Consider the following 26,538-nt stretch of genomic DNA (forward strand, 5'->3'; position numbering starts at 1 on the left):
CCCGACTAATTCACAGATGACAAGTTTATAATAAATCTTATTTTTAATAAAAGCAAAAACAGTTTTCGGATCCCTTTACCCACACCTTCTGTCATGAAAGTAGTATTTGTACCCGGGTAACAAACCCAGAACTCCTTCAGGGGTTTTAACATGTGACACATGCACATTCGTCTGTGCATTCATCATGCACTCTAGTGGGTGATGAATGCGCACCATTTTCAGTCAGAGAAGATCCATTGTATGTGAAACCTCGCCCTAATGGTCCCAGCTACAGGTGTGCTTTCGTAGCCTTTCACCGACCGCTGCTCGCTTAGTCTGATTTACTCTCAAGTGCTCCCTCTGGGTAATGAAGCATCCCTAGCAGCTGTAAACACTTTGAATATTTCACTACAATGGTCGGATGTTGGGAAGGATCGTTACATCGTGTCACATTAAACGGCTGAGTTAAACAGGTGCCTGATTTTGCTGCAGTTATCCGTTCGAGAGTCACTTCAAACGTCAAACGGCATGCAAGTCTAAAAACGAGACTCAGTCATTTCAAATATTGCACATTTTGTGTTTTCTGACTATATTGCAATTAAGGCTGAACAATTTATCAAACTCAAATCAACATCACAACCAAAGTTTCTACAGCTTAAGGCATCTCAAACTGTTTTGATACGATTTAAAATTTAAGCCAAATTCCACAACGTTGGTCCCAATTAAAACCATATCACAGTTGTGTTGTCGTGTTATGTTCTCTGTCATCATTGCGTGATCTTACCATAAGAGTCATTTGGTAAATATATTTTTTAAGAATATTCAGTTATTTGGGGATTTGAGAGTACGTATTTATTCTCATAAAATACTGCTGGACGTCTTGACAACTTTTTAAAAAGACAAAAGCGCTGTATGATTTTCAAGACTTGAAAGTTTGCTTGAATGCATTTTAATGGCCTTGTTTTACGATTAATTAATTTATTGTCTTTTAGGAACTTTAAAGCTCTGCGGAAACCCTAAATAATGATAATAAATAATGACAAAGAATAATTTTTGTTTGACAGTAGCCTCTATTTTACATACTATATATGTATATACACCACAAAAATGTATTTGGAATGATATTAAATATATAGGAAAATAATTGCAATTACATTATTTTTCAAAATCATCCAGCCCTAATTGCAACAAAACCCAAAGCTCTCTGAATGATTTCATGCAGGCAAGCCTTGTTGTGTCTTTCAGTCTGCACGCAACATGCTGATACTCAGGAGAACACGACAGAGCTCACATATTGAGCTCTTTAGCGCAATTACTTGTGAATGAAAGAACCTGTTAGTGGCGGGATTTGCCTCATCCACTCTAATTCCCTTTCCCGCCTATCTAGCTCGCTGCAGACACCTCGCCCAAGGTGCGGCACCTGCAGCAACACCCGCATCCTGTTAGTGAATCAACAGATGGACAGCAGTATTGTCACTAAGAGCTGCTGTTATCTTCTACGGTGAATGGAAGCCAGCAGTTTCCTCTGCTCCCTCTTAATCTAGGCCAGTTCTGACACAGAACACGTCCCAAGGGACCAGGTCTGGCGGCATCTTTTTCCCTCGATCCAGCTGTCCTCTGCTTATTAGGTTCAGCTTTGAGTGAGGCTGATCTTCAATAACAGATACTCTATGTGATATGGCACTGAACTCCCTTTTTGGTGTCACAGTCTTATTGTAGTGGAAGGGTTTGCGATCCCATGAGCAATAGTGTGCGGAACAATGTTCAGAGGCGTTGTCATACTCTGGCAAGGTTTTAAGGGACTGAGGAATGAGCTCGTCCATTTCGGGGGCAGACACACACACACACTCACAACAGCCGGTTGCACTGCTCAGAGGTATTAGGATGTCGGGTTTTCTACCAACACTGTACCAACCAACACTGGTGTTGTCATGAATATAAAGTATATATATTATATATTTAATTCCTACTCAAATGTTTCTTGTGTTATTTACTAACAATATGATTGAAAAACTGTACTAGTAGTGCTTGCAGGTTTAATTGCTGGCGGGTGCCTTGATACCCAACCATTGCGCCCCGATGAAAAACTGGCTAAACAATAACTAAAAATAAATAATAATGTGGGAATTCAATAGTGTTGGGTAAATTCAAGTAATGCTCATAGTCACCCCACTTTAAGCCAGTGAATTAATCTTTTTAACAAATACAAATGGGGTGTTGCTTTAAATGGGCTTATATACTGCTCATCAATCTTCATTCCAATTAGCCAGTTTATTTATTCATAGAAGAATTGTTTATCAAAATAATCAGTTGCAACTCCTCTCTTGCACACCTGCTTACTTCTGAACCATGTTGAACTTGTACCTCATCCACCTAAACATCATTTGGGATATATAGTAAAATAAGCATGCCCTACTGCTTAGACTTCAAGCACCATTAGTGTACTACTACATACAATTAATGTAAGCTGTGCTATTGATTTTCAATGAAGCTGGCGTGTGAAGAAACCTTTTGTTTTCTTACTCTTGCCCACTAACAAGCTCCACCACACGCTGGGGCTTCACGGGTGTCGGCATCCTGCAGACGGCATTAAAAGTAACTTTGGAGAGCCCTCGAGGGAGACTCGCTATGCTGTTGATCACTAAGCCTTAAGCAATGTGCCATCTTGTCTGTAAGAAAGAAATGACTACTACTTTAGCCAGGCAACTCTACCCAAACACTTGCATCAAGAGCAGTGAGATCATTATGTAAATTGTAAACATGCTGCAGGTTCTCTTAGCTCTTTTGGAGACATACAAAGCTTCTGATATTACTATAATGAAGACTCAGGTGGGAGGAACAAGCTGACAATTGTCCGTAAGCACTTTTTGTTGTGAAAGCTGTGGGTCAAGCACACTTGTTATTCTACAAGTTGTAAAAATATTGCAAAATATTAACGTGAGAATGGGTTCGACTTCATTGGAACTCTTTCAATAATGTTGATGTTCTCGAGGGATGTTCATATTTACACCTACGTATGAACAAGTCTTCAGTTAATGTGAACATTCTCGTCATTTTTTAATTTTGAGCGGATTGGGTTAGTTTTACTCAAGGGTGATATAACCATTTTGACCCATGCGATTTGATTAGAGTTGAACCATTCTTGGTAGCTTTGATAATTTAATTTACCCCTTGATGGATAAAAATACTGAGCAACAAATCCTCAACCCAAAGTGGTGGGTAGGCTATATAACAAGTCACTTTTAACTTTATTCCTCAACTCATGCCAACTGCCTTCTTGTAAAAATCACTATTGGCTGAATTCAAAAATCCACACTGACTAGTTCCAAGTATGTTGAGACATCTATTGGTTCCTGTGTCCAAAATTGATTTTCATGCTGACTGATGATCAGTCAAAATGCAACGTTTCTCAAAATGCTCAGAGTACAATTCCTAGCCACTCTTCAAAGCTGTTGTGTTTTTAATTGATCAACAACTACGTATTTTTATGTGATTTTCAAATTTAAATCAAGTGTTTTTTCAAAAATTTTCTTCACACTGTTACTTCCATGTATAGAATTTTTTAATTCTTAGTAGGAAAGAAGAGCTTACTACTGATTTTCCTGTATTAAAAATGAGAAAATATGCAACCAGGCAATAAGCCATTACATATTTGCCCACCGGGAGGGATTTGAAGTTTGCTGTAAAATGAAAAGTTCACTGAAGCACCACTTGCTGCTAAATAACTGGACTAAGCCGCAAGTTTAATGTACTGACTTGAACATTAGTTCTTACATATGGAAATTTCTGGCTGGCTAGACCCAAGGGGGGGTCTGTATTTATGTATTTGTTTCCAGAAAATCCTGAACTTTCCATCGCCTCTTTCTCCTCACCTTTATCCCCAGTCTTTATCCTGACCTCTCCTTTTGTTGTCTGCCTTTTGCCTCAGCCATCTGCTCCTGCCCTGCAGCAAACCATCTCTTCAAGTGTGATTCTCTCTCTTTCGCTCTCGCTCTCCCTCTCCCTCTCTCTCTCGACCTGAGTGCCTCTCTCTCATCCGTCCTTACACGGTCTCCCTCCATGATATCAGTCGACTGCATCAGCTAAGCAAACTGGTACCGGACTCGTGGAGAAAAAAAATAGAAAAAACAGTGTGCATTCTCAGAGGAGAGTGTGGCTGCATGAAGCTCATCCCTCATGGTGATTAAATAAAATTGAATGAGTTGCCCGTTGAGGGAAAACACAAAGGCTGGAACTGTCCCCACAGCTCTGAAGAAATCACACAGTGTTTAGTCTAATCCGACGATTCCTTGAGTGTCACCTTGAATTTCAATAATAGCATATTACTGAGACAAGCGTGGCCGTGAATGACGTCATAGTGGAGAGATCTAACGACTCAAAGAAATCTTTGCCTTCTTGCCCATTCCTTGGCCTCTAATCTCATTTACTTTTCCTTGTGTAGCTAACTGCTCCTTTGCCGCTGCAGGGAACCAAGCGTCCCATCTCCAGTTCACTGGTCAAACACACACAGTTGCGCCGCCCTCATTCCCTTCCATAATCAGGACACACAGGAGTGCTAGAGGGATGTTACATTTCTGACGCATCACTTGAGTTGACTGGCTTGCTGGAATGCTAGCTCAGATGGATACGCGCTACCCTGCAGGCACTTTGAGCTCATTCTAGAAAGAAATATCTTTCTTGAACTGTATTTAGACTACGCTAACCTTTTGTGTTTTTTTTTTTTTGCATCGCCAAGGGGGGAAGGGCAAAGGTCACTAAATGTCAAAGATGATTGTATCTTTTTAGCTATTTTCTTTCGTCATAAACGGCACATTACAGTTTCCATTGTGTGTCTTATGAGCCGTATATAGCGCTTTTACTCCCCCCTACTCTTACTCCAACTTTGGGACCTGCCCGGAAGAGGGGATGCTGTCAGGAGCAGATAGCTCCTAAGTGCCCTTGGGGGGTTGCATCAGCTTTCACCGTAGAAAAGTGCAGCGCGCATCAAAGTGTTAACTCAAATAGTAAAGCGGCATTGAAGCCGCCGTGAAACATTAAAGAGAAGATGTCACTCGTCTTGCTGCATCAGCCTCTCCATATTTTTTTTCAATATGTATATTTTATGCATATTCATATTTTCGGAATTAACTCTCAGTGAACTCACTTGATAAGAGAACTCCCCTGTTTCGCTCATGCTTCCAGGGCAATTGCAATTAAGAACTTGAAAAGAGCTGTTGAAAATATGTGTTTATCACCCTGGATGTGACAATAATATTTCTTTGAAAGACAACTATGCTCATAAAATGCTACCAAAGGCTTTTATGAACATAATACCATGCTCACTCCCAACTAATTACACAAGTTACATTCCCGTTTCCCGACAAAGGGGTGCAGAAAATTGTTGGAAACAATTAGTTCATTGATAGGGGGTAAATGATTAGAACAACACACACACACACACACACACACACACACACACACGTTCTTGCATTTTGGCCATGTGCCAATTGAGTTCTGTTCATCTTGTATCATTGATGGATTACAGCAGCATGGCTATGATGTCATACAATTCATGTCGATCACGGGTGTCAAACTCCAGTCCTCGGGAGGCCGCATTCCTCCATGTTTTCCAAGTTTCCCTCGTTAAACACACTTGATTCAATTATCAGGCTCCTGCAGAACGTGAGGATGAACTGATCTGTTTTTCCTTGGCCTTGTAATGCCACATCCACAATCGGAATTGTAATTAGTCAGCTTCTCAGCAATACTTGTGATGTCAGCTCCGCAGAAAGAATTGTACGTAGAGGAAACTAAAAAATGTGCTTATAGAAAAAGTACACTTCACATACTGTGATCACAAGTAACATAAATTAAATAAATCTACGTTTTTTTTAAATATGTGGGAGAAGTGTTAAAAAGTGGATTAATTGCAGTACTATAGTGGTGAAGCTTCCATAATTCCCAACCAAAAATGTAATCACAATGTCATAGTAAGAAACCGACATAAGGTCAAGCGTGTCAGTTTGTACAGTATATTGTCGTTCTTCACAATCACTCGACTTCATTCAACTATCGCCTGCCTTCTCCTTGCACCTCTGTGGCTTTCCACTTGGCCTCTTGGCGATTGTGCGCCATACTTGGGAGATTGCCCGGTAAGCAATCCCAAAGGGAATGAGCACCTCTCAAGCCCATCCTCTTGTGACAGGTATTGTCACCTTCAAGGTCTTACTGTCGCGCATTGTTTGACAAGTGAACAGCAAACAGGGCCGGGAGCCGAAAGCCCGGGCCAAACAAACCTTCTATTGGCGATTTCTTTAATCCGCGTTTTGATACACCTTGTTTGACTGACATACTCATTATGCAGGAGCAAGGGGGCAGAAAGTTTAAGCGAGAACATTGTCGAAACATGATGGGTATTTAAAAACTTTAGATAACGCTGTTTTATTGATGGTCGCTGTGAAGAAAATCATTTCCAAGGGGATTTGATGCATGCAAAAATTTCACGCAGCGTGCCCTCCTCTGCAGTATGTCGTCTCCTTAACACGTGCAATTAAAGACTATCTGCAAACGCAGATAAGAGAGGAAAACCCTTGGCCATCTTTTTTTTTTTTAGAGACTGGCCGATGTAAAGCGAGCAAATAACAATCCCTACTTGGTCGCGCTCATGCTGTTCACCGTTTGCTGCAATGCAGGGGAGAGAACAGGAAGAGTGCTTCAGGCCTTGTATCATCCAAAAAAAAAAACACATCTCCCCTCACACAGTCTGGGAGATTGTCACAAGAGCACTAGAGAGGGGACAGCTGCTAAACACTGACCCGGTGAGTACGCCTGCATGCATTTTTAAGGAGGATTCACCCGTGTATGAAACACGTAAGGCTTATGATATTCCATAATTGGATTTCCCAGAAAGCTGGTGACAAAGTATCTCACACGCCACTAATCCTCCCAATCAACTTTGCGAGCCCAAGGCGTGATTCTCGTCGCACGATGAATATGGAGGGCGCGAGCGAGCACAAAGCGAGGAAGAACGCGCTGACCGGGGATGGAGCAAACCTGTGATACGACAGGAAGGGACAGTCATTAAAGAGTGGCGACGCGTACCGCCACGTGCGGCTTTATCTGCATAGCTAACACTGACGCCAACGAGACGAGTCACGGGGAGGGCGCAACAGCGTCGAGGGCAGCAAATCCAAAAGGTCAGCTGAACTCAAACGTTTGAATGCTCGCTGTCACATGCGGTCAGGGCTTCGGTCAAATAATGATCTGCTTTTGTTAAATCAACTCAAACGGATCATGCTAAGTCTTTGTGAAAAGTGCTTTTTTATCAAAGAAAAATAAAAGAACTTGCAGCCCAATCAAATATATGACAGTAATTGCTTAGAAACCAATTCAACTTGACTGCAGGGGGGCTGGTCTCGCTCGGGTAAACATTTATGGTGATATTGCATCTGTAGAGCCAGATTGACTTGACTTGTTTTGAATTCAATTGTAAACATCAGGAGAAAATACCTGGCAGCTTGTTCTTGTGCCTACTTGGATGATCCAGGGCCATAGTTTCTCATTTTCCCATGTCAAAATGCTGGATTGTTTTTCTGTCTCGCCTGTGTACATCAACCTCAATGTTGTTTTCGAGGCTTACTCCACATATATTCTTTTCAAATCCAAGCATGTTTCCCAGTGGTACTACTTCTTGGGTCTTGACCTTCAGTCCAGAAATAAACTTCTTAATTATCCCTGGTTAATGTTGCCTTTCTTGGAATAATGTATAATTACAGTATGTTGCACAATAATTAGCTTACTTTCACCAAGCAAATCTCAGGCTATTGGGATGGATGGATGGATGGATGGATAGATGGATGGATGGAAGGAAGAATTGGGTGGGTGGGCAGGATGGGTCGGATGTGTGGGTGGGAGGATTGTCGGGTGGATGGGTCGGATGGGTGAGGTGGGTAGGGTGGGATGGATGAACGGATGGATGATTGGCAGGATGGGTCGGATGGATGATCAGCATACACTACATTCCTTTTTATTAAATTTATTGACTAAAGTGTAATATTTTGTTCCCATGGAACACAGTTGTGACTAATTGTTCACTGATAATATTTATTTCTTCCGTATCAAAATATGTCTGTAAATGCCGTATATTTCATCGGCAAAGTGGTTAAAAGCACCCATTGCAAATGAGTGATGCTTATTTTAGCTGCTATGCTAAGTAATGATTTAATAAGAAATTTACTGTTACCGTAAATACTTCGACACTAGCATTCATGTACTACTTTAGGTTAAAATGTTGAATCCAAACAATTACTGTAACCAGACAACAGCAGTGAAAGAAAGACCCTTTATCCTCTAAGGTTCCCAAAAGCGCTGATGTGCAGTTTCCATGTGGACAAAAGGCCAAAAGACATAAAACATAAAAAGCTATGTAATCTATGAGGACTGGGCCTCCGTCCTGTTTGCTAAACCACTTTTGGGTTGTCATTTTCTCTTTTGCTCATCAGCATAGCAGTGCAGCAGGGACTGCTGAATTTCCATATTTCTGTGGCGGTGCAAAACATGTGAGCACAATGATTCCTGACTTGTTGTTTCTGTCCTGAGGGATTTTAGATTGGTGTGTCCAACGTGAGAAACTGAGGGGCTGTCACACAGGGTCTGTGTGAGGGGATGATCATCAGCTACTTGCTTTTGCTTAAGTTAGCCTTTGCCAGTGGCCTTGCTTATCAAACAATATGTCAAGATATCCTATGAGGGGAAACAGAAACAGTCACTGAATAATTTGCATGGGGAAGCCTGATTACAGCCAGGGTGGAGTGTAAAGAAAGCAGACTCTCCTATCTCCTTAACATTCTATGAAGAACAATTGACAAAATCAAAGAGGACGGGAGATGCAACCAGTTGTTTAACCTTGAAGACATCACTTGGAAAAAAAAATCTTCACAGCCACAATCCAATTCAATGCCACTTTTCATCTTATTAGCACCCTTGCTGAGACAGTACTCTGTCCCTGAATGATAAAAGTAAATGCACAAAGACAGAGCAAGAGGGAGAGAGAGAGAGAGAGAGAGAGAGAGAGAGAGAAAGAGAGAAAACAGAGGATGGCAACTGAGCTGTAAGCTATTCCAAGAGAGCAGTCAGTCAAAGCTTTCAATAAAAGCTCACTCTTCAGCAAATTTCCCACAAAAAAAAGTAAAAAGAAAAGTGTGAGCTGCACACCGGTCAGCAAGGCAGAGCGCCACTGAATTAGTCCTCACAGAAAAAAAAAAAAAACATTTGGCAACTCTTTGTGGCTCAGCAAAATATTCTTTCATTGCAAAATAAAGCTTTTGTCTACTGTTTTTCTGCCATGTTAAAGAATGTTGCTTGAGTTCTTCCATATAAACATTGCATATTTAATCCCCTACCTCCACAGTATGCCAGAAGTGACACACACTTGACCATAAGTATGATTATGTATTGACTCATTTTTACAGAATAAATAACTCTTTGGAGTGCTGCAGAATCAGCTGTGATGCGCTTTTACGCCGGTGCCTATATATAGCATAAAATAATGTTTTTTTTATGACACAGCAGGGGGGATATTTGCAGCATTACAGCGGCCATGGCACGGCCGGGCGTGTGGGCAAGATACATCAATAAAAAAGAAATATGGCATGAATAGGCCCAAGTAAATCAGCAAGATTTATCAATGACTACTCAACAGAAAAACACATTGAAAGAAATTCAATTCTATAGCGATATGTTTGGTCAACTGGGTGGTAATGATCATCAAGGCCCCCGTAGAAGTGGAAAAAATGGTTCCTTCAGACTCCAGTGTAACTACAAAACACTTTTGCAGTGATGATCATTTTATCATTTACTGCCGTAATGAAATAAACCCACGTAATAACCGTTTACATTTCCAAGTCACGCACTGAAATAAAATACAGATTATCCCCTTCAGGATACGCAATCAATTATTCAATGCTGCAATCAGCCGCAAGATTAAAAGCATTGGCAAGTTTAGTGTGAAATAGGAAGTAAGTATGATAAATGTCCCTTTTAAGATGATTTTTATGTTTGGCTTTTGCTCTTTGCTGGCAGAGTCCAATCGTATGATATTTTTCAATAATATCCACATGACAGAATGACATGCCATGACAGAAAATTTAATTATTTATTTTATCTATACATTCGCACTCAGTTGCTCAAATGAATTAGTCTTAAAGCATCCAAACTTCGATTGCTTCTTAACTGCAGGATGACCAAATTGCTGATTAAATGACCGCGTTGCCCGCAAAGAGTAAAACGGGCTTGATTGGTGTCTCCATGTGCTTTTAAGGTACAAACCTGTCGAAGAGGAAAACAAATCCTTAAAATGGAGTGTGAAATGTTCCCTGGCTTCCACAACCTTTGGCTTCCTTGAGAGCTGTTTTCAAACTCATGCTTGGTCGTGCATCAATTGCCTAACGGGAATGGCAGCTCTGCAATAGGCAGGTCCAAATACTATGTTGTTTGAAGACAGTAAGGCTCTGTGCCCTTCATGGTGCTTGCGCAGTGTGCTGGTGGGGGGGGTTGTATTCATTGTCGAGGCACAAGGTGAAAGGTTTGTTCTTTGAGGAGCCACAAATCAAATAATCAGATGATTACCCAAATGTATGGTTTTGCATTCAGTCCAGCATCACCGTGCATTATGTAGTGGCTATCGATAATACTCTGTTGTTCCAGACAAAGCTTTACAAAATAAGGGAAATGCCATGTAAATAGAATATGTCTAATCCAATTGAGCAAGTAAATTCAATGTTCAATAAGTGAAGTCCACGTTTATGTTTCATGAAATGTTGGATATGTTGAAGTTTTACAGACAGATGTATTTGCATTGTTGTTGTAATCTGCACTTTTGTTATTTGTTACTGAACAAAAAACAAGCAGAGCAAGACAAAGGAATCACAGAGGAGCAAGAAAAAAAGAAAACTTCACTTTTTTCTATTCTATTATTTTCTTTGCTGTGAAGTGATGGCTTCAAATTAGAAACTACAGACACCTTTCTCACCTGTCAAAAGATGTCATCTTTGCATTTGGAATAATGTACGGTGTACAGACAAAGTTCCTATGAGAGCCAATTTTAATTCTAAAGCTTGTCTATAAACCTCATCAATATACAAATTCTTACAGACGTCGTGTCTTGATGAGCATATGAGAAGTTGGAGAAGTATAATATATATTCTGTCAGCCATGCAGAAAGTTGACATAACACCCAAAGTAAGTAGGCAAATGTATACGTTTTGAGAGCAACGAACTAATAATGCACTCACGGCAAAATAATAGAGGAAGGAAATGGAACAAATTCACACAGAACAATGTTCTGTCAGCACAAAGCCAAACTGAGTTAGCAAATGAATGTATACATTTTCGTCGCAATGCAGTCATAATGCACTCTTAGCATGAAATTCAATCTTATCAATGTATAGAAAATCACTTTTCTCCGTCGTGATGTACTGACAAAATAAGTTGCATAGAAAAATTATGGAGAGATGAATCCTTTGAATTTTTATCATCGTCATTTACCGTCCTGAAGTCATTGCACGCTGTGTGCTTAATATTGAAATCATCAATGCCGTTGAGCAGATGGGAATGTAATGAGACTTTTTCAAATATTTGCTGAAGCCTCTCAAGGACATGTTGTTTGTTGCAGAAAATTAACAGGAAAAACCTGTCCAGCATGATTCCATCGCGCCCGGGTGCAATCATTTTAACTTATTGCAGTTCTGATTTGAACACAACAGCAAGATTCACAGTCGGACCAGAATGAAAAATTGTTGAATTTCAAGGCAGGCAATTGTATTGAGAGAATATACACTTAGCCAAATGACTCCTCCATTTGTGCACGAGGGGCTGAACAATTAATTGAATTCAAATTGACATCTCTAAGTGTTTGTTAAGCAAACACATAAGAGGATGTTGAATAAAATGCTATTAAATTGCCATACTGAAGGGGAACATGCATTTAAATTGTATTATGTACAGTCATATGAAAAGGTATGGGCACACAGGATCATTTTGAAGATTTTCCTTTATAAATCATTGGTTGTTCGGATCAACAATTTCAGTTAGATATATCATACAAAGTGATATTTGAGAAGTATTTATAGGATTTACAGAAAGTGTGCAATCATTACTTAAACAAAAGTAGGTTGAGTTTGTCATTAATCATGTGCATCGGTCAAATTCATGTTGTGGACGTTGAGAAGGATATGCGCTGAGAGCGTCTGTAAACTCTATTAAGAAACTCGTACAATATATGTTCACCAACAGAACAGCTGGTCACTTCCCGTCCCCATCCACACTCTTATTTTGCCTCCTCTTGACACACAACTCGGCCACCAAAGTGTCACGTGTCCTTTTTCATCATATTCTAACACTGTCAGGCCGTATCTGAGCGACTCTTTCCGCCAGGGACTCTGGAATGGATTCGCTCCAAACAGCCCTTTCATTCTGCAGCTGCAAAGGATTAGAACTCTGTCATGAGCCCAGATAAATTTGCCTTCCTGATTTGTATTTGCATGACACCAGAAACAAAAGCCATGACACCGGCATAATGCGGGGATAAAGAAGGACATTAGGAGCTGTAGCCAACGGTTGATGATAGAACGCTGGAATATTTCATCAGACAGTGGCTGGACTCGCGTATGAGGTCCGCGGGCCGAGAGCGACCGCCCACAGGTTTTAGGTACCCATGTGTGAAATGGCAACAGCACTCTGCGACTTAATCATTGAAGGGAAAAAACAGAGGAGGGTCATGGTTGAGCGAGCACATCATGTTCACTTAATTCTCACTCATGGGGATAGTCAGCACTGAGGACAGAGAATTGCGGTAAGAACCGTGTCAAGCAAAAACACTGCCGCAACAGCCACGTCACATCAAATGCCTTTCCCTCACTCAAACACACACACACACACAAACACACACACACACACACACATAGCAACATCCACTATATATATTTACCGACTCATTACTTCTGTTTGGCTAAACTGATCATGGATCTTAGCAGCAAATTTGCACAGATTCATTGCGTGAACGTTTCCATTGTCAATCTTTCACGATATTGTCATTATGGTTTTAAATCCATCCATTTTTTACCACTTCAGGGTCAAAGGTGACCAGTTGCGGATAGTGTCCATTCCAGTCCATCATAACAACTAACTTTTGTTGGGGCGCAATCACCAGACGGAGATTTGTATATATAGTTCCATGTTCTATCGCCGTTGTCACAGACTAGATCTGGCTAACATCGCCATTGTCACAGACTAAATTTGGATAAAAGAGGTGCCTATGTAGTGGCCATGTTGCTAGGGGCGACGTTCCCAACAAAGGCAATGGAACACATGGACATTAGCGTAAGGTGGGTGTAGGTACACTAATAGGGATAAACGTATCTTTTCTCGTCATGAACGCATCTCTCAGACATGCCATATAGATTTTGGTGCAGGATATAGTATTTGTTTTTTGTCAAGTCCTACAAATGTATAGCATCCAATTGTAATGAAGATAAAAGAAGCACACTAACCTTGCACCAACTACACGCTATTATCCACTAGGAAAAAGCAACTTAGGTTTGGATAAACCTTAAAAGTTTTGAAGGAATATAATTCTGTACTGTATTGGGTGTTTTAGACCATGAAAAAAAGTGATTCAATTCAACGGACTATTGGTTTTAACAGATGACTGCTCAGGCCATTCGTCTGTCAAATCGTGGTTCCACTGTATAACCATTATTTTTAATGCTCGATACATATAAACGCACATGAAAATCTTCATGAAATGGTATTTTAGCCAATTCTAGTAATCTTGGCCACCTCCATTTATCAATCAGCAGAGTAGATTTACATTTACACTTACGTTAGGGTAAGTCTACCCGTATGTTCATGATAACTGCATAATTTGATTGGTGCACTAAATGAACTCAGATCACGTAAAGGATGAAAAATCGAAACTCCTCTTTGACCTTCATCTAACAATCGCGGCAATAATTGAATTTGTTTCACCCTGTGTTGCATCTTTCATTTTCTCCCCGCTCTCAGCAGCAAAAGATTCTCACAAGTCTCTTCCAAATCTTGCAATATTAATAAAAGTTCAGGGAGTCGTAGGTTGACTACGCTCCTTGCAATACGAAAATATAGTTATTAGGGTTGCTGTGTCATCAGTTTAAGTACCAAATCATATTGTGCAATATCTTGGAATTTGTGCAGATTTTTTCCAGAGAGGTATTTTGGTTGATTTTGCAGGAGAACTGCAAATTTTCACTCGTTTGATGAATTTCTTCGCAGCAGTCATGCAGATGTGATGAAACCATTGCATTCATCGTGGCTCAGTGAACGATCAGAATTACATGGGTGCGTGTTATGCTTCGAGAGACATGTTTTTCGTGCCCGCAGAAGGTTAATGTTGCAGTGTCAACAGCACTTTGTGTCGACACGCCCTCCACTCATCAGTTGTAGTAATTATTTGCAAATGAAGCCCTGTCTCCAGAGGTGTTGCTCTACATGATAAGTCTGATTAGATAAGTTGTCTTCAATATTAAGCACATCTTTTTTTTTTCCGTCACTGCGAGGAATATGCTAATGCATGTTTCAACCTCCGCTCCTTTAGTTGTATGCTAGAATGCCCATCCACTAGTTTCACAAGGTTATGATGCTTCAGTGGCCCGGCGACTATGAACTGTCACAAGCAATCAGTTCTGACGGAGCCCTCGTTTCTGCACAGACATGCAGCTTTGGCAGCGTTCTGCTCACTACTGTCTCTTTTGGTGCACGCCAGAAATGTGGTGTTGTTTTCTTTCTTGATGATCTTTGGATCAGGAATGATCTGCTACCACACAAATGTGGAGGGGAAGTAATAAACAAATGATAACACAGTCCGACGGGACAGAGAAGATTAATGATCTTTTTTATAATAATAATAAAGAAAACAGAGAAGCTTTCATAAGCTACTTGACCTTGGTTGGTATGTTGACAGAAGACGTGAAAACAGTTTCGCTTTTGGACCCCGTGACACCAAACCAATGAAACCACTTTAGATGAGGCACTGGAGGCAAAGGATTACGATGTGCAATATGAATAGTCAATAGCTAGACTGATCAAGAGACAAGAGCAGAAAAAAAGGCAGGCTGCAGCATCAATCGTCTTTGGAAGTTGTTTTTTTAACAGTGCCAGGTTTACTTTTTCTTATACAGGTTTAAGGCTAAATGGCATCCTGAAATGGAAAATAATCTGTCACAAACAATATGTCCTATTCTCCTCGAGAGCTTTTGCCTGATGAAAGCATAAAAATCGGAAAGGCGATAGGCTGTGCAGACAAATCCCTCATTCCCCGATGCACCCGAGATGAATAGCTTGAAACGGCAACAATGAGCCCCCATGTTGATTTTATTTCAAATGTGCATGCACCACGTGAGTACTCTTATCATGCATTTTCTTTTTTATGATTCCAAAGAAAAAAAACTCTTAAAGCACATAAGATTCGGCACATATCCGCTTATGGTCCCTCATAGTGTTTATCACTGGTCAGCCAGGTCCTCCTCTTCATTACAAAGCGGCCCAGATATCATCTTCAATAATGGAGCCCAGACTTGTGCTGTTGTTGTTGACTTATAGTTCATAAAGCAGCACATTATTTGAGGGGCGCTGAGCACATGTGCAGAGCATAGATGGGCTGTCATGTTGTATCGTGCCTACTGATTAAAAAAGAAAAAAAAGGTCTTGATCTACACCTTGTATTTGTGTGTTGCCCATAAAGCTAACATATGGGTCAGTGTAATGCACATTACTCTTAAATCTTATGTAAATGCAGAAGTTCTTGGTTAATGGTACTGTAGAATTACGTTCCCATGGTGTCGATGTAACCTGAATTCCTACAATTTCAACACTCATCTATCACAAACGTAAAACCTTAATTGCAGTAAATATTATGATCTCTGATTTGCCATAAATATGAATCAATAAAATGACTTGCATATCGGAATGCCAAATTTTAAACTTTTAAAACTACTCTATTACTATAGTTCACAAGGAGGACCCCGTGATGACTGCAGGCTCTGTGAAGCGATTTAATGAATTTAATCATCAGTGTGTCCTGACACTCCATCCATAATCATTTTGCCTTAATCCCTCTTCTCACTGGCACTTTCTTACATCTGGTCTACAAAATTGGTCTGATAGATAAAGAAAATCAATAGGAAATTCAAAGAACTCAAAAGCTACTCATAAACCACTAAAGATGTACGAGTCGAGATTATTAGGGAGATTATTTGAGATATCGTTTTAAATATATATTAGCAGTGATGTAATGGTTAGTTCTACTTCCATGCATACATGCACATACATGGTTCCAACATGGCCTCTCGCCCAGTGTTTGAGGAGGACACGTGGAGATCGAAAGCAAACAAAATTGAGCGAGGAAAGCTGTTGTGTTACCAAACAGCATCTGCCAGAGTGACTGAGTCCAAGACAAACACCACTCAGACAGAAACTCTTCTCCTCAGGTTGACTTGAAAAGGCTCTTTTGAACATTTCATTAAAAATGAAAATTGTTGAACTTGCCTTTCGGTCTTTTTTACATCTTGATTTCCTGAATCTATTTGCAGCATCTGCCTTAAAAATGCATGTGTGCATGGATGGCAAATGTATGGCATGAACATTAGGTCAAAAGAATGTTCCACTTTGAGATTTACGTTCTGGCACGATCCCAAGATTCATGTTACATTCGAGCGCTTTAACCCCATGTGGCCAAAGCTAATAGTGCAAGTGGTGTAACCATCCAAGCAAGACCGCGCTACTGCAAGGCTTTTAGCATTAGCAGCTGTCTGGCGGCTCTGCTCTCATTCATACGGAAGTGTGACACGCGAGTGGATTCAAGACTTGGTCCTTTCTGCAGGCCTGGCCTCCTCTTCGATTGGAACTGTTTTGTCAATATCCTCAGAGGAACATTACCCTTCGCACCCCATTCGCTACAGCTCCAGTCATCCGACGGCCAGCAACTTCACAAGGCCCTGGAGAGCACATGGTCATCAAACCGTCATATTACAGATGAGAAGTTCACCTTTGATTTTACTGCACTGTCACGGTGCTCCATTCTATAACGCATTGCCACGCATCATTACGATGTCATAGTATTGCAAAGCTGTGATTTAATAGGACTTTGGAGTTTTAGTTCACGGCTCAGTTCAACTTTTGATGTCATTTCGGATATGTTAAAACATCAGATCAAGATGTGGAATGCTTGCTTTGGTTTTCTCTAAGTAAAAATATCAATATACACCGAGGGCAAGGGCTGCCTGAGCGTCGCCCCATGGTATATGAATAAACTGTCGTAATTATTATACACGTTAAATACGTAAATCTATCTATGTGTCATCAAACGGTATATAATTATGCATACATACGATCGGTTTAATTGTAAAATGTTGCTTTCCCTTGATTGTGTGCCTCCCTTTTCTGGGAACTAAACTGCTTGAATCTGATTGCTATAAGTTTATAACACCAATAAAGCAGCTTTATTGGCTTTGTTCTAACTGTTTTTGTTAAAAAAAAATAAAAAAGGTGTAAACTACTGGCATGATGAAGCTGTAGCTTAACAAGTTTAGCATAAGCTGTTATCTACTATAGACTTGTCAAAACAACTTGCAGTGAGAGCAAAATGCTGCAATGACGGTGACCCTTTGACAGTATCTTAGGTTCACTTGCTATATCACAGCCAACTAAGTCAAGATAAATGAAACATTTATTATCCTTCAGCCTACAGGGGTATTTATGAATCCCCACATTCCATACACAATAGCCCACATAAAAAGGCATCTCATATCAAGGCAACAAATGGTGTAGTACATACTGGGCTGGACTAATCAGTTCAGTTTCGGTCCAGGAAAAACAGCAGTGCTTTAATCTTTTACAGAGAGTACGCTTAGCAGTTCAGCTTTTGCCGTCAAATACATTATAAGTAAAAAAAAACCCACACATTTCTAGCTTGTGGTTCATAGTTTCATAATAATTCCCTAAATGTAGTGAAAGTTTAATTTGGTCTTGCTTTTGGTTTGGTCTCAACTTCCCTCCTTGACTTGCAAGAGGTAGTGTTCTAACTATGACCCATAAGTCCATATTAAAAATTGAGGACATGAGAAATCAAGAATTTTATACAAAAGAAACACATTTGGATGAAACATATCGACTTGATTGTATGGAACATATTCTGAAGTGCTCTTCACCCTGGACGCGCTGTAGTTTTTTTTTCAAACATTTTTTGTAGACACACCCTCTTTGCTACAAATGAGAGGAGTTAAAATTCTCCTTGGTAAAAGAAAAAATAATGAAAGTCCATATGAGCTCTGAAGAAATCTGAAGGATGCTGAGACAGTGGTGCACTGCATCAAGCGCATCTTCGCTAGACACACGCTGTTACAGTTTGACTGCACCAACATGCTTTACGAGTCGTGTCTGCATTGACTGGCCCTGCACATGTTTTTCGTCGTTTGTCCTAACGCTCACTTGCATATGCATGTGTGCCCATAAACAAACCTCCATCTGTGTCTCCGCAGCTGAACCGCAATGGATCCGCCGTCTTTCGCCTCGGTATTGCCCATTCTCTTTCTTCTTCCTTCCGGAGTCATCATTTCCATTCACACACACGGCAACGGCATCTAACCCTTTTTCAACCACCCCACCTTTTCTTTTTCCCAGCTTCCCCTGCCATGCTTCTTTGGTCACACCTTTCAAATTGAGTTACAGCCCGCAGAGAAAAGTGAGGCACTACAACAATCACGGGAGAGTCTTCTGTTGACCACAACGTGTCTCTGTCAGGCCACACACTGGGGAAAAAAAACACGTCTTCCTGTCACTTTGTTAACCATCTATTTACGCGGCAACAAAAACAACTCCAAACATGCAGTGTATATGTACGTATATACGTATGTGGGGGACACTGCTCACAATTATTTGTGTGCCCTGTCCGTACAGATCACCGGCTGATGACGATTTCACATACCTGACGCCTACTTTACCTTGATTAATTTTCCAGTTATTATTCCAGGAGCGCAGTATTAATCAGAACTGTGTTTTGACTCGTGCTGGCTCATACAATTTGTTTTTGCTTAAAATATTTGAGGATTTGTCTCCTCTTTAAGGTTGTGTTCATTGTCAGAATGATGGTGGCTGCAAGCCACTGAATATTCATTACTCTCCTAATGCATTGTGTTATTAGCCAACACATTGCAAAGCTGAAAGCTGCTGCAGGAAAACTGTTCTTCCTGACTCTTAATATTTTTTCTGGCTCCCTAAACTTTTGGACCCTGACACTACCCCCAAGAGAAAATGTTTCATCTTGAGAATATTTCTCACTTATCATCACCATAGATCATCCTGAACACATATTGTGCAAGCTACACAACATCCGAGTTGAATGCAGTAAAAGTAATAAACGATTCTGAGGCGCATTGCTTGTACCAATACCGCAGTATGAACGTCTCCGGGCTGTGTTAACCACATTCCTCTCTTTGTTTACAATGAGGCATTGCGCTGCTTTCCTCGCATCTTTGTCCTCTTTCAATACAGTCACTTGTATCATCTAGTTTCCGTCTGCGTTCTTCTGCGGGCCGATAATCGGAAGTTACTAAAAGGCTGAAGATAGTTCGATATTGGTGGAAAAAAAGCATTTAAGAAATTTTCTCAAAGGAAAAAAATGACTGCAAACCATTAAGGAAATGACAAAATGAAGAAAACGAAGATGAGCTTCAAGAGCAAAACTGCAGAATATGCCTTTGAGAGAAAAAAAGGCGAGTAATCGAGTAAAAAGGGTGTCGAGGAAAGGTGCGGGAAGGGTTCGTTGTTCTTTCCGCCCCAGGTGGAAGAGGATGAGTAGACAGAAGAGAAAAGGATGCTCATTAAGTTGGCTAGCCGTGACCATCAGCAACATTAACGCTGTCCGCTGTGCTTTCTTCAAACTGCTCCCCTTTTGCTTTGAACTCCTCTTTTCTTCTCTCAAAGCCACCCTGACTCCCAGCTAGCGCCACTATTATGGAACCTGCGCTGGTAATTACACATTTCCCAATTTCTGATGTCGCTTCAAAGCAATGAGGCTTTCCACCAAAGCAAACCGCAAAGCTTGGCTACAAAGCCGAGCCTTTAGGATAACCGCTGCCACACATTTGTTTGCTGCCGGTCACTAATTCAATTAATATCAAAAGGCTTTCAGCCTACTTGAAAGAAAATTGTCCTGGCACTCCGCCTTTATCATACATGGGAATTCTAATATTTTCTCTTTGCAAAGCTAAGTTTAATTTGACTCACTGTAAGCACGTCTCTATTATATTGGTTTTAAAGGATGTGCTAGTTTTTTTTTTTTTTAATCGATTGAGCAGTAACGCTTGCCTCCAAATGGATTAACTCCCCAAATCCACATAAACGCTTCTTTCCTAACGTCTTTGATTGGATTGCCACCTCATGAAAATGAAATGTACTATGCTGTGTTGCTCATAAAAGGTCTGAATCATGCACAGGGAGCTATTGATGACAGAGGAAGTTTGAGCATCGGATTAAATACCGGTGACAGCTTGCACAACAAATGCTGACAAATGTAAAACTCAACGACACAGGAGTTCTTCAGTCAGCCTCCGAGGCCTGCACGTCTGCAGATGAATCTCATTTAATGACCTGATTTATTTCATTGTTCTTTCATTGTCTTGGAAGAGACAATCTGAAGTGCTTTGGAATGTTGTTGACTTTGCTTATCGCGGCTCGCGCACGTTTGACAATTTAGATCGGAATCTAAACTGCGTGCCTTGCATATTTGGAAGTGCATATTTCACTCAGGTTTAAACCGGGGTGCACACATTCTGCTACGGGGCTGAATTTTACTATCCTGTGGTGTGGTGTGTGTTAAGAGTGATGTTTGTTTTTTCCCTCCCTGATCTGTTCAGTAAACGAACAGGGTCCATGACAGTAAATCTTTGAAATCTACAGTAAATATTTCTGCTTGTAAATCTTTGCATGTGTGGTCAACGCCGATCTTGGGATGCCATGATTACGACACAAAACAGCACGATAGCCGATTAGGAAGTGAGCTGAAGCTTGCGCTGTTGCCAGACGCATCTAGAGCAGCAACTGGCCGCGCTGAGTCTTTTGAGAAACGTGCCTCGCCCCGTACCGCAATACAAATGTCAAGAAGCGTTTGCAACCACATTGTGGTATACTTACTAAATAAGCTCAAGCTAGCCAAGCTTTTGTTGTTCCTTCTTCACTTCTATTATTTCTTACATTTTGTATTACAGTTTTGGGGAAGAGACTAATGATGGTCCGTCAAGATTTCCTTCTGTGTGATGTGTTGTGTTCAGTGATGCTGGTAGCGTATTAGAATTGTTTTATATAAATCTGTCTCCCAGTTTACCATATCTTGGATTCCACATATTGAGCAGGTTAAATAAAGTTAAATATTATGTTCTCTACTGGGCAAATTTTCATCCATTTATAGATCTTAAAAAAATGCTATTACTGCTATTACTGAGTGTTCCAGATCCAAATGTGTGATTTAAGTATGAACATAACCTTCTGTTATATTTGAATGACCAAAACCATTTTTGATTTAAGTTGATTTTCAGTTTAGATTTCACAATGGCTGCTGCCATTTTTACATTTTGGTTCTCATGGACCAGCATAAAGAAATGAAATGTAATCTGGGCGCCGAGCCAGTAGTTGTTTGGTGGTTTGCCATTTACAAAGAAAGAAACAAAAGCTGTACACGAGCCAACTGTTAGACGTGCAGCATACTGTATGACGTCAGACTTGTTTTGCTAATACTATAATGGCCATAAATGACTCAGCCTATGTAAAATGTTTCTATACGTATAGTTTTTGTTTGTTTGTTTGTACATTTGGATGGGAGATATCAGACTACTTCCTAGTTCATGGAGAATAATCAATACTTTGAGACGCTTTTGCATTTTGTATTTGTTTAAAAAAAAAAAGAATGGCCAAAAAGATGGACTATTTCAAATATGTGAGATGTTTGTATGATACTGTAAAGGTGGTATTGGACCTTGGCATGCAGCTTGTAAGTAATGCATCTCTGCTTGGTACACTTTAGTGGAGGTTTTATCAATCTCACAATCTTGAGCAACACAAACACAACCACAGCGCAGTAGTCCACCGTGCTGACGCTGAACGTTTTTTTTTTCTCTTTCCAAATTATCAAATGACATTTGATTGTCATTTTTCTATTTTTTTGCATTTCTGACAGATGTGGGGCCTTTAAAAGTAGTCGTGTCAAACTTCACAGTGTCGGTGCGTGTGAAGTTCAAGGCCGTCCTGAGACAGTTCTCTTGATGGAAAAGCTTCAACATGGCAGCAAGAAAGAAGAAATGGGCCACGGCTCCCACAGGAGCCCCATCCTCTCACCAAAGCTCAGTCTGCCCGTGAATTTAATTAGATTCCGATATCAAGCTTTTTCTCTCCTATGCTTCCATTCCTCTTCAACGTGCGTGAAATTGCATGGTACTATCTATTATTTATTCACACTCATTTGCTTATTGTTTCTGTCGGAAGCCTTCGTTTGGGTCCTCGCGGTTCAGCTGCTTCCGATATGATGCTCTACTTCATCTCCCTCACCGCTCTGGCCCACCTCCTCTGCAGATCAACTCCGTAGCTGGTCGGGTGGGAGCTATAGATTTTTTTTTTTCTCCCCCCTTTTGCCCAATGACAGCACGGTGAGGTGCTATGAGGGCTGGGTGCTAATGAGCTGACTCTGCAATGCTGGGGAGATGCTCTATAACACCGGGGGAGTGAGACGATGGAGCGGGCGGAGACTCAGAGGGGCCATTATGACCGCGCAGCACAGGGGTTAGAGGGATGAAGGAGCAGGCGAGGCGTTTTGGCTCTGAGAGGCAGCCCCATTCACTCGGCTCATCTTTTCAAATGACATGCCCAAATGTCACTCTCCACTCCATTCCTTTCTCGTTTATCCACTGCTAATTGCGATTCAAAGGGGGGAGCTTATTTGTCCGCTCTGCACCATTCTGTATATGACCAATAAAAGAGCTCATAAAAATGCTCAGAGCAAGGCAATGCGTGTCATCCTCTACTGTTTTATATGCTCCTTATCTTAACCCTTTCTAAATCAATTATATGATCAAGTCTAACCAAGATACATACTGCAGGGCTTGTACTGTACATTGTTGCCAGGGGAACTTTCTGTCCAGCGTGCCAGTCACAAAATATCGTCACTGTAACCGCACAACATAGATGCTTTTAATTGGGTACATCATTTATCAGTGCTGAGTGTGCGCGTTTGGAGTGGTAGCAGCTTACTCACACGCGTGGGTGACCGAGAAGCTGTTGGAGGACTCCAGGTTGTCCACGTTGTAGTTGAGGTGGAAAGGCTTCTCGGTGGTGTTTTGGTTGGTGTTGTAGAGTTGCACCGCAAACCTGAAGGCGCTGTGCTCCTGCACCGTGGAGCGCATGAAGAGACCCCCTGCAAGTGGGAACAACGCGATCACACCACGCGCGTCACTTTGAGCTCTTTATGAGTAGATCATCGCGCATTTCAAAACATTATTATTATTCCATTATTTCAACCAAATGCATTTGTCGATCATTTCTGCCGCGCGTAACTCGCTCCATCCACATGTTTTGTTTAAATCCAAACAATTCAGTAGAGGGCTGCAGCATTCTTTATTTAAACACTAACTTATTCGGACATCCTCTGCGCACATTTTATACGGCTAAATAAAACCACAGATTTCCATCGGCAAATCACTTACCGATATTAATCTGATTAGGAAATCCCGCGGATGATGTGTCGAGCAGCCACAGTAACAACAGCACCAAGATTTGTGCCATTTTTGCCACCAAGAACCTTTCTGTTCAACTCCTTGGGAAGAAGCTAGGCAAATACATATGTTCGTTCGGGAAGCTGGCAATGGGAATCCAGTGGACAGATGATGGTCGCTCACAGTGCACCAATAAGGTTCATTGAGGTGCGCTGGAGAGAAAGCGCGACACAGAGAGAGGGAGAGAAAGCGCGGAGGAGGGGGAAGGAGTGCGGAGGAGATCTGATTGGACCAATGTTGGTCAAACTTGATGTGACATTAAATTAAAAGGCTGCAACCTGCCACTTTACGACAGCCTGGAATAACCCCCGCACTTGCCTGTATTAGACGGCCAATCAATAGGAAGCACTGCAATCTGCAATCTCTGGTGGCCAATAGCTGGCTCTGTGTCTGCGTGACCATTGCATGCTGCAGACACGCGTTACTTTTTTTTCCCCTCCATTCAAGGTGGTGCTATAGTTTGGCTCATTTAGTGTCCAGTTTACTGTGGCCTTTTTATGATATAAAATCAATGGTGGGGCAACATCTGCTTTGGCAAGCTAAATCCATCCATCCATTTTTGATAGCGCCTCACCTCATTAGGGTCGTGGGCGAGCTGGAGCATATCCAGATGACTTTGGGAGAGAGGCAGGGTACATTCTGGATTGGTGGCCACACCATCTTTGGGCATTTAAAACCAAAAAAAACTGTACTGCACTCACTGTGCTTTTGTTAAGAATCTGAATTCCCAGGGTTTAAAAAAAATAAATAAATAAAATGCACAAGATATGCCACATTATTTTTCCCACCCCGCTTGTTGGATATATGGGGATTTTGAGCAGTTTGTGTTATTGCTACCTAGTTTTATTTGACCCAGGAGAATGGGCAGGCTAAAGAGCTGAAGCGGGAGCAGGTCACCTTATTTTCTGTGTGTGCTTGAGTTGAAATCACTTTGATGTAACATTCTTAGAGATTGTTGGTGTTGAACAGGTGGTTCAGTTGACTTTGGACATGGACATACAGGCGCAGCTAGGCAGATGAAAAATGTTAATTCAAGGTGTTAACATTTAGTTCAGCCTCCACTGATAAAAGGGCGAGTGAGTAGTAACTGTTAGCAAGTACAAGTTACACATGCCATTTAAATTGGCAACAGACATTATAGGAATCTTAACCTTAAATGATCCATACAATACATTAAACAGCCTGTGCGATTCTACAGTGGTGAAAAGAAATCGATCAAATATTCATGTCGAATGACCCAGTGCTCATAAGGAGACATTTCTTTTCCAAAAGGGGTCAAAGTTGACATCCTCTCCCACAATTGACTTGTTCCCAGGGGGAATACTCTATGATCACATCACATTGATTCTTTGCTCTCCGCAGATTCTCTAGCAGATTGACAGGACATCACATTTGTGACCTCAATGGTCTAAGTCAGTGGTCCCCAACCATCGGGCCGCGGACCTGTACCGGTCCGTGGGTCACTTGGTACCGGGCCGCCAAGCCGCACAGAAAAAAAAAATGTATCGACGATCAATTAATTCAGGTCAAGACACTCGTCCCGGTCACGTGACATGTTTCCCCAGTCGAGCCCGCAAAGCCATTATGTGGCGACAGGCTAACCAGACAATGAAGCATTCAAAACTGCTTCAACACATGGAGACCAAGCATCCTGCAATAAAAGACAAACCTTAATCACTTCGGGTGTCATTGTCTCCGATTACGTCTAGATGGGACCGGCTCGTTTCTGAGAAACAAACTCAGTGCTCCCACTAATTCAACGTAATGGTGAAATTTCTGACATGTAACCGGTCCGTGGCGCAAAAAAGGTTGGGGACCACTGGTCTAAGTCATTGTGATCCGTGTCATTGTGGCCTTTTGATGGTTCTACTCTGATGTCTCCTCACAAAGTGCAGGATAATGATACATTGGGGTTTGTAGTTTTGTTTGATAAGAACAAAATGCATAACTCATCAAGTCTCATTTCAGCTAAGTGAAGCAGAAATGAGCTAGTCATTGCAATGCGTTGCTGGTTCGCCGTGTCATCCGGCTAATAATGAAGCATTTGGGGGGGAAAAAAACATTTAAGGAATTAGACCTATTAGAGGGTCTGCGTAATTGAGATAAGACAGAGATGCAACGGAGATTTGAAAACGGGTGATTGTGCAACATTCTCAGCAATTAAGAAACCCCAGCCATGCTGCATTATCGCCTCAACTCGACCTCTGCACAAATCCTATTTGGAAGCGAGCGTTACAACCATAGATGCAATCTACTTGAAAGCCAATAATTTTGGTGTCTGTATTGTATGAGGGGACAAAAACGATAGCTGAAAAGCTGCTGTCTTTCTCTCATGGTGAGGTTGAATCCTCAAGTATTGCAGGAACGTGAAAGACAATCAATAGGATCGATTTTTATGAAAAATTGTTTAAAACATAAGATTTGCCGTAATCTTTTCTTGGGCACACAATGAAGAAAAGCACCAAATCAAATTTTCTTAACTTTCCATTAATTTTAAAGGCTTGCCCATTTATTTTAAAGTGCTCTATAAATACAGTTGAGTTCAGTCGAGTTGAGTTAATGTCACCCAAGCTCAAGTTTCTGTTCCGATTAGATTGTTCTGTTATCATTGGATAGTAATGATGTTGGGCAAGATGGTGCATTGCAGTAACGCAGGCTCAATCCCTGGCTGCACTATTGTTCAGCTTAATGAAACTCTTTTGGCAGCATGCTCCCAGCAGCATTGGTGTTT

General features: G+C 41.1%; 1 protein-coding gene across 4 annotated transcripts in view; it reads right to left on the minus strand.

Moving 5' to 3' along the window:
- Window positions 1–23,961, minus strand: part of gria3b (glutamate receptor, ionotropic, AMPA 3b) — a 74,951-nt gene extending 50,990 nt beyond the window's left edge. For all 4 annotated transcript variants that reach the window (XR_009714001.1, XR_009714000.1, XM_061275228.1 and 1 more), the window contains exons 1-2: window positions 23,739–23,961; window positions 23,291–23,449 (exon numbers count right to left, since the gene is read on the minus strand). Coding sequence is in view for 2 of the 4 variants with exons in the window: in XM_061275228.1 (XP_061131212.1) it covers window positions 23,291–23,449; window positions 23,739–23,817 (238 nt within the window). In the remaining 2 variants the exon portion in view is untranslated. The remainder of the gene's footprint in view (window positions 1–23,290; window positions 23,450–23,738) is intronic.
- Window positions 23,962–26,538: the final 2,577 nt, after the last annotated feature.

Source organism: Syngnathus typhle, linkage group LG1, assembly GCF_033458585.1.
Source record: "Syngnathus typhle isolate RoL2023-S1 ecotype Sweden linkage group LG1, RoL_Styp_1.0, whole genome shotgun sequence".
In the NCBI taxonomy this organism is placed as follows: domain Eukaryota; kingdom Metazoa; phylum Chordata; class Actinopteri; order Syngnathiformes; family Syngnathidae; genus Syngnathus; species Syngnathus typhle.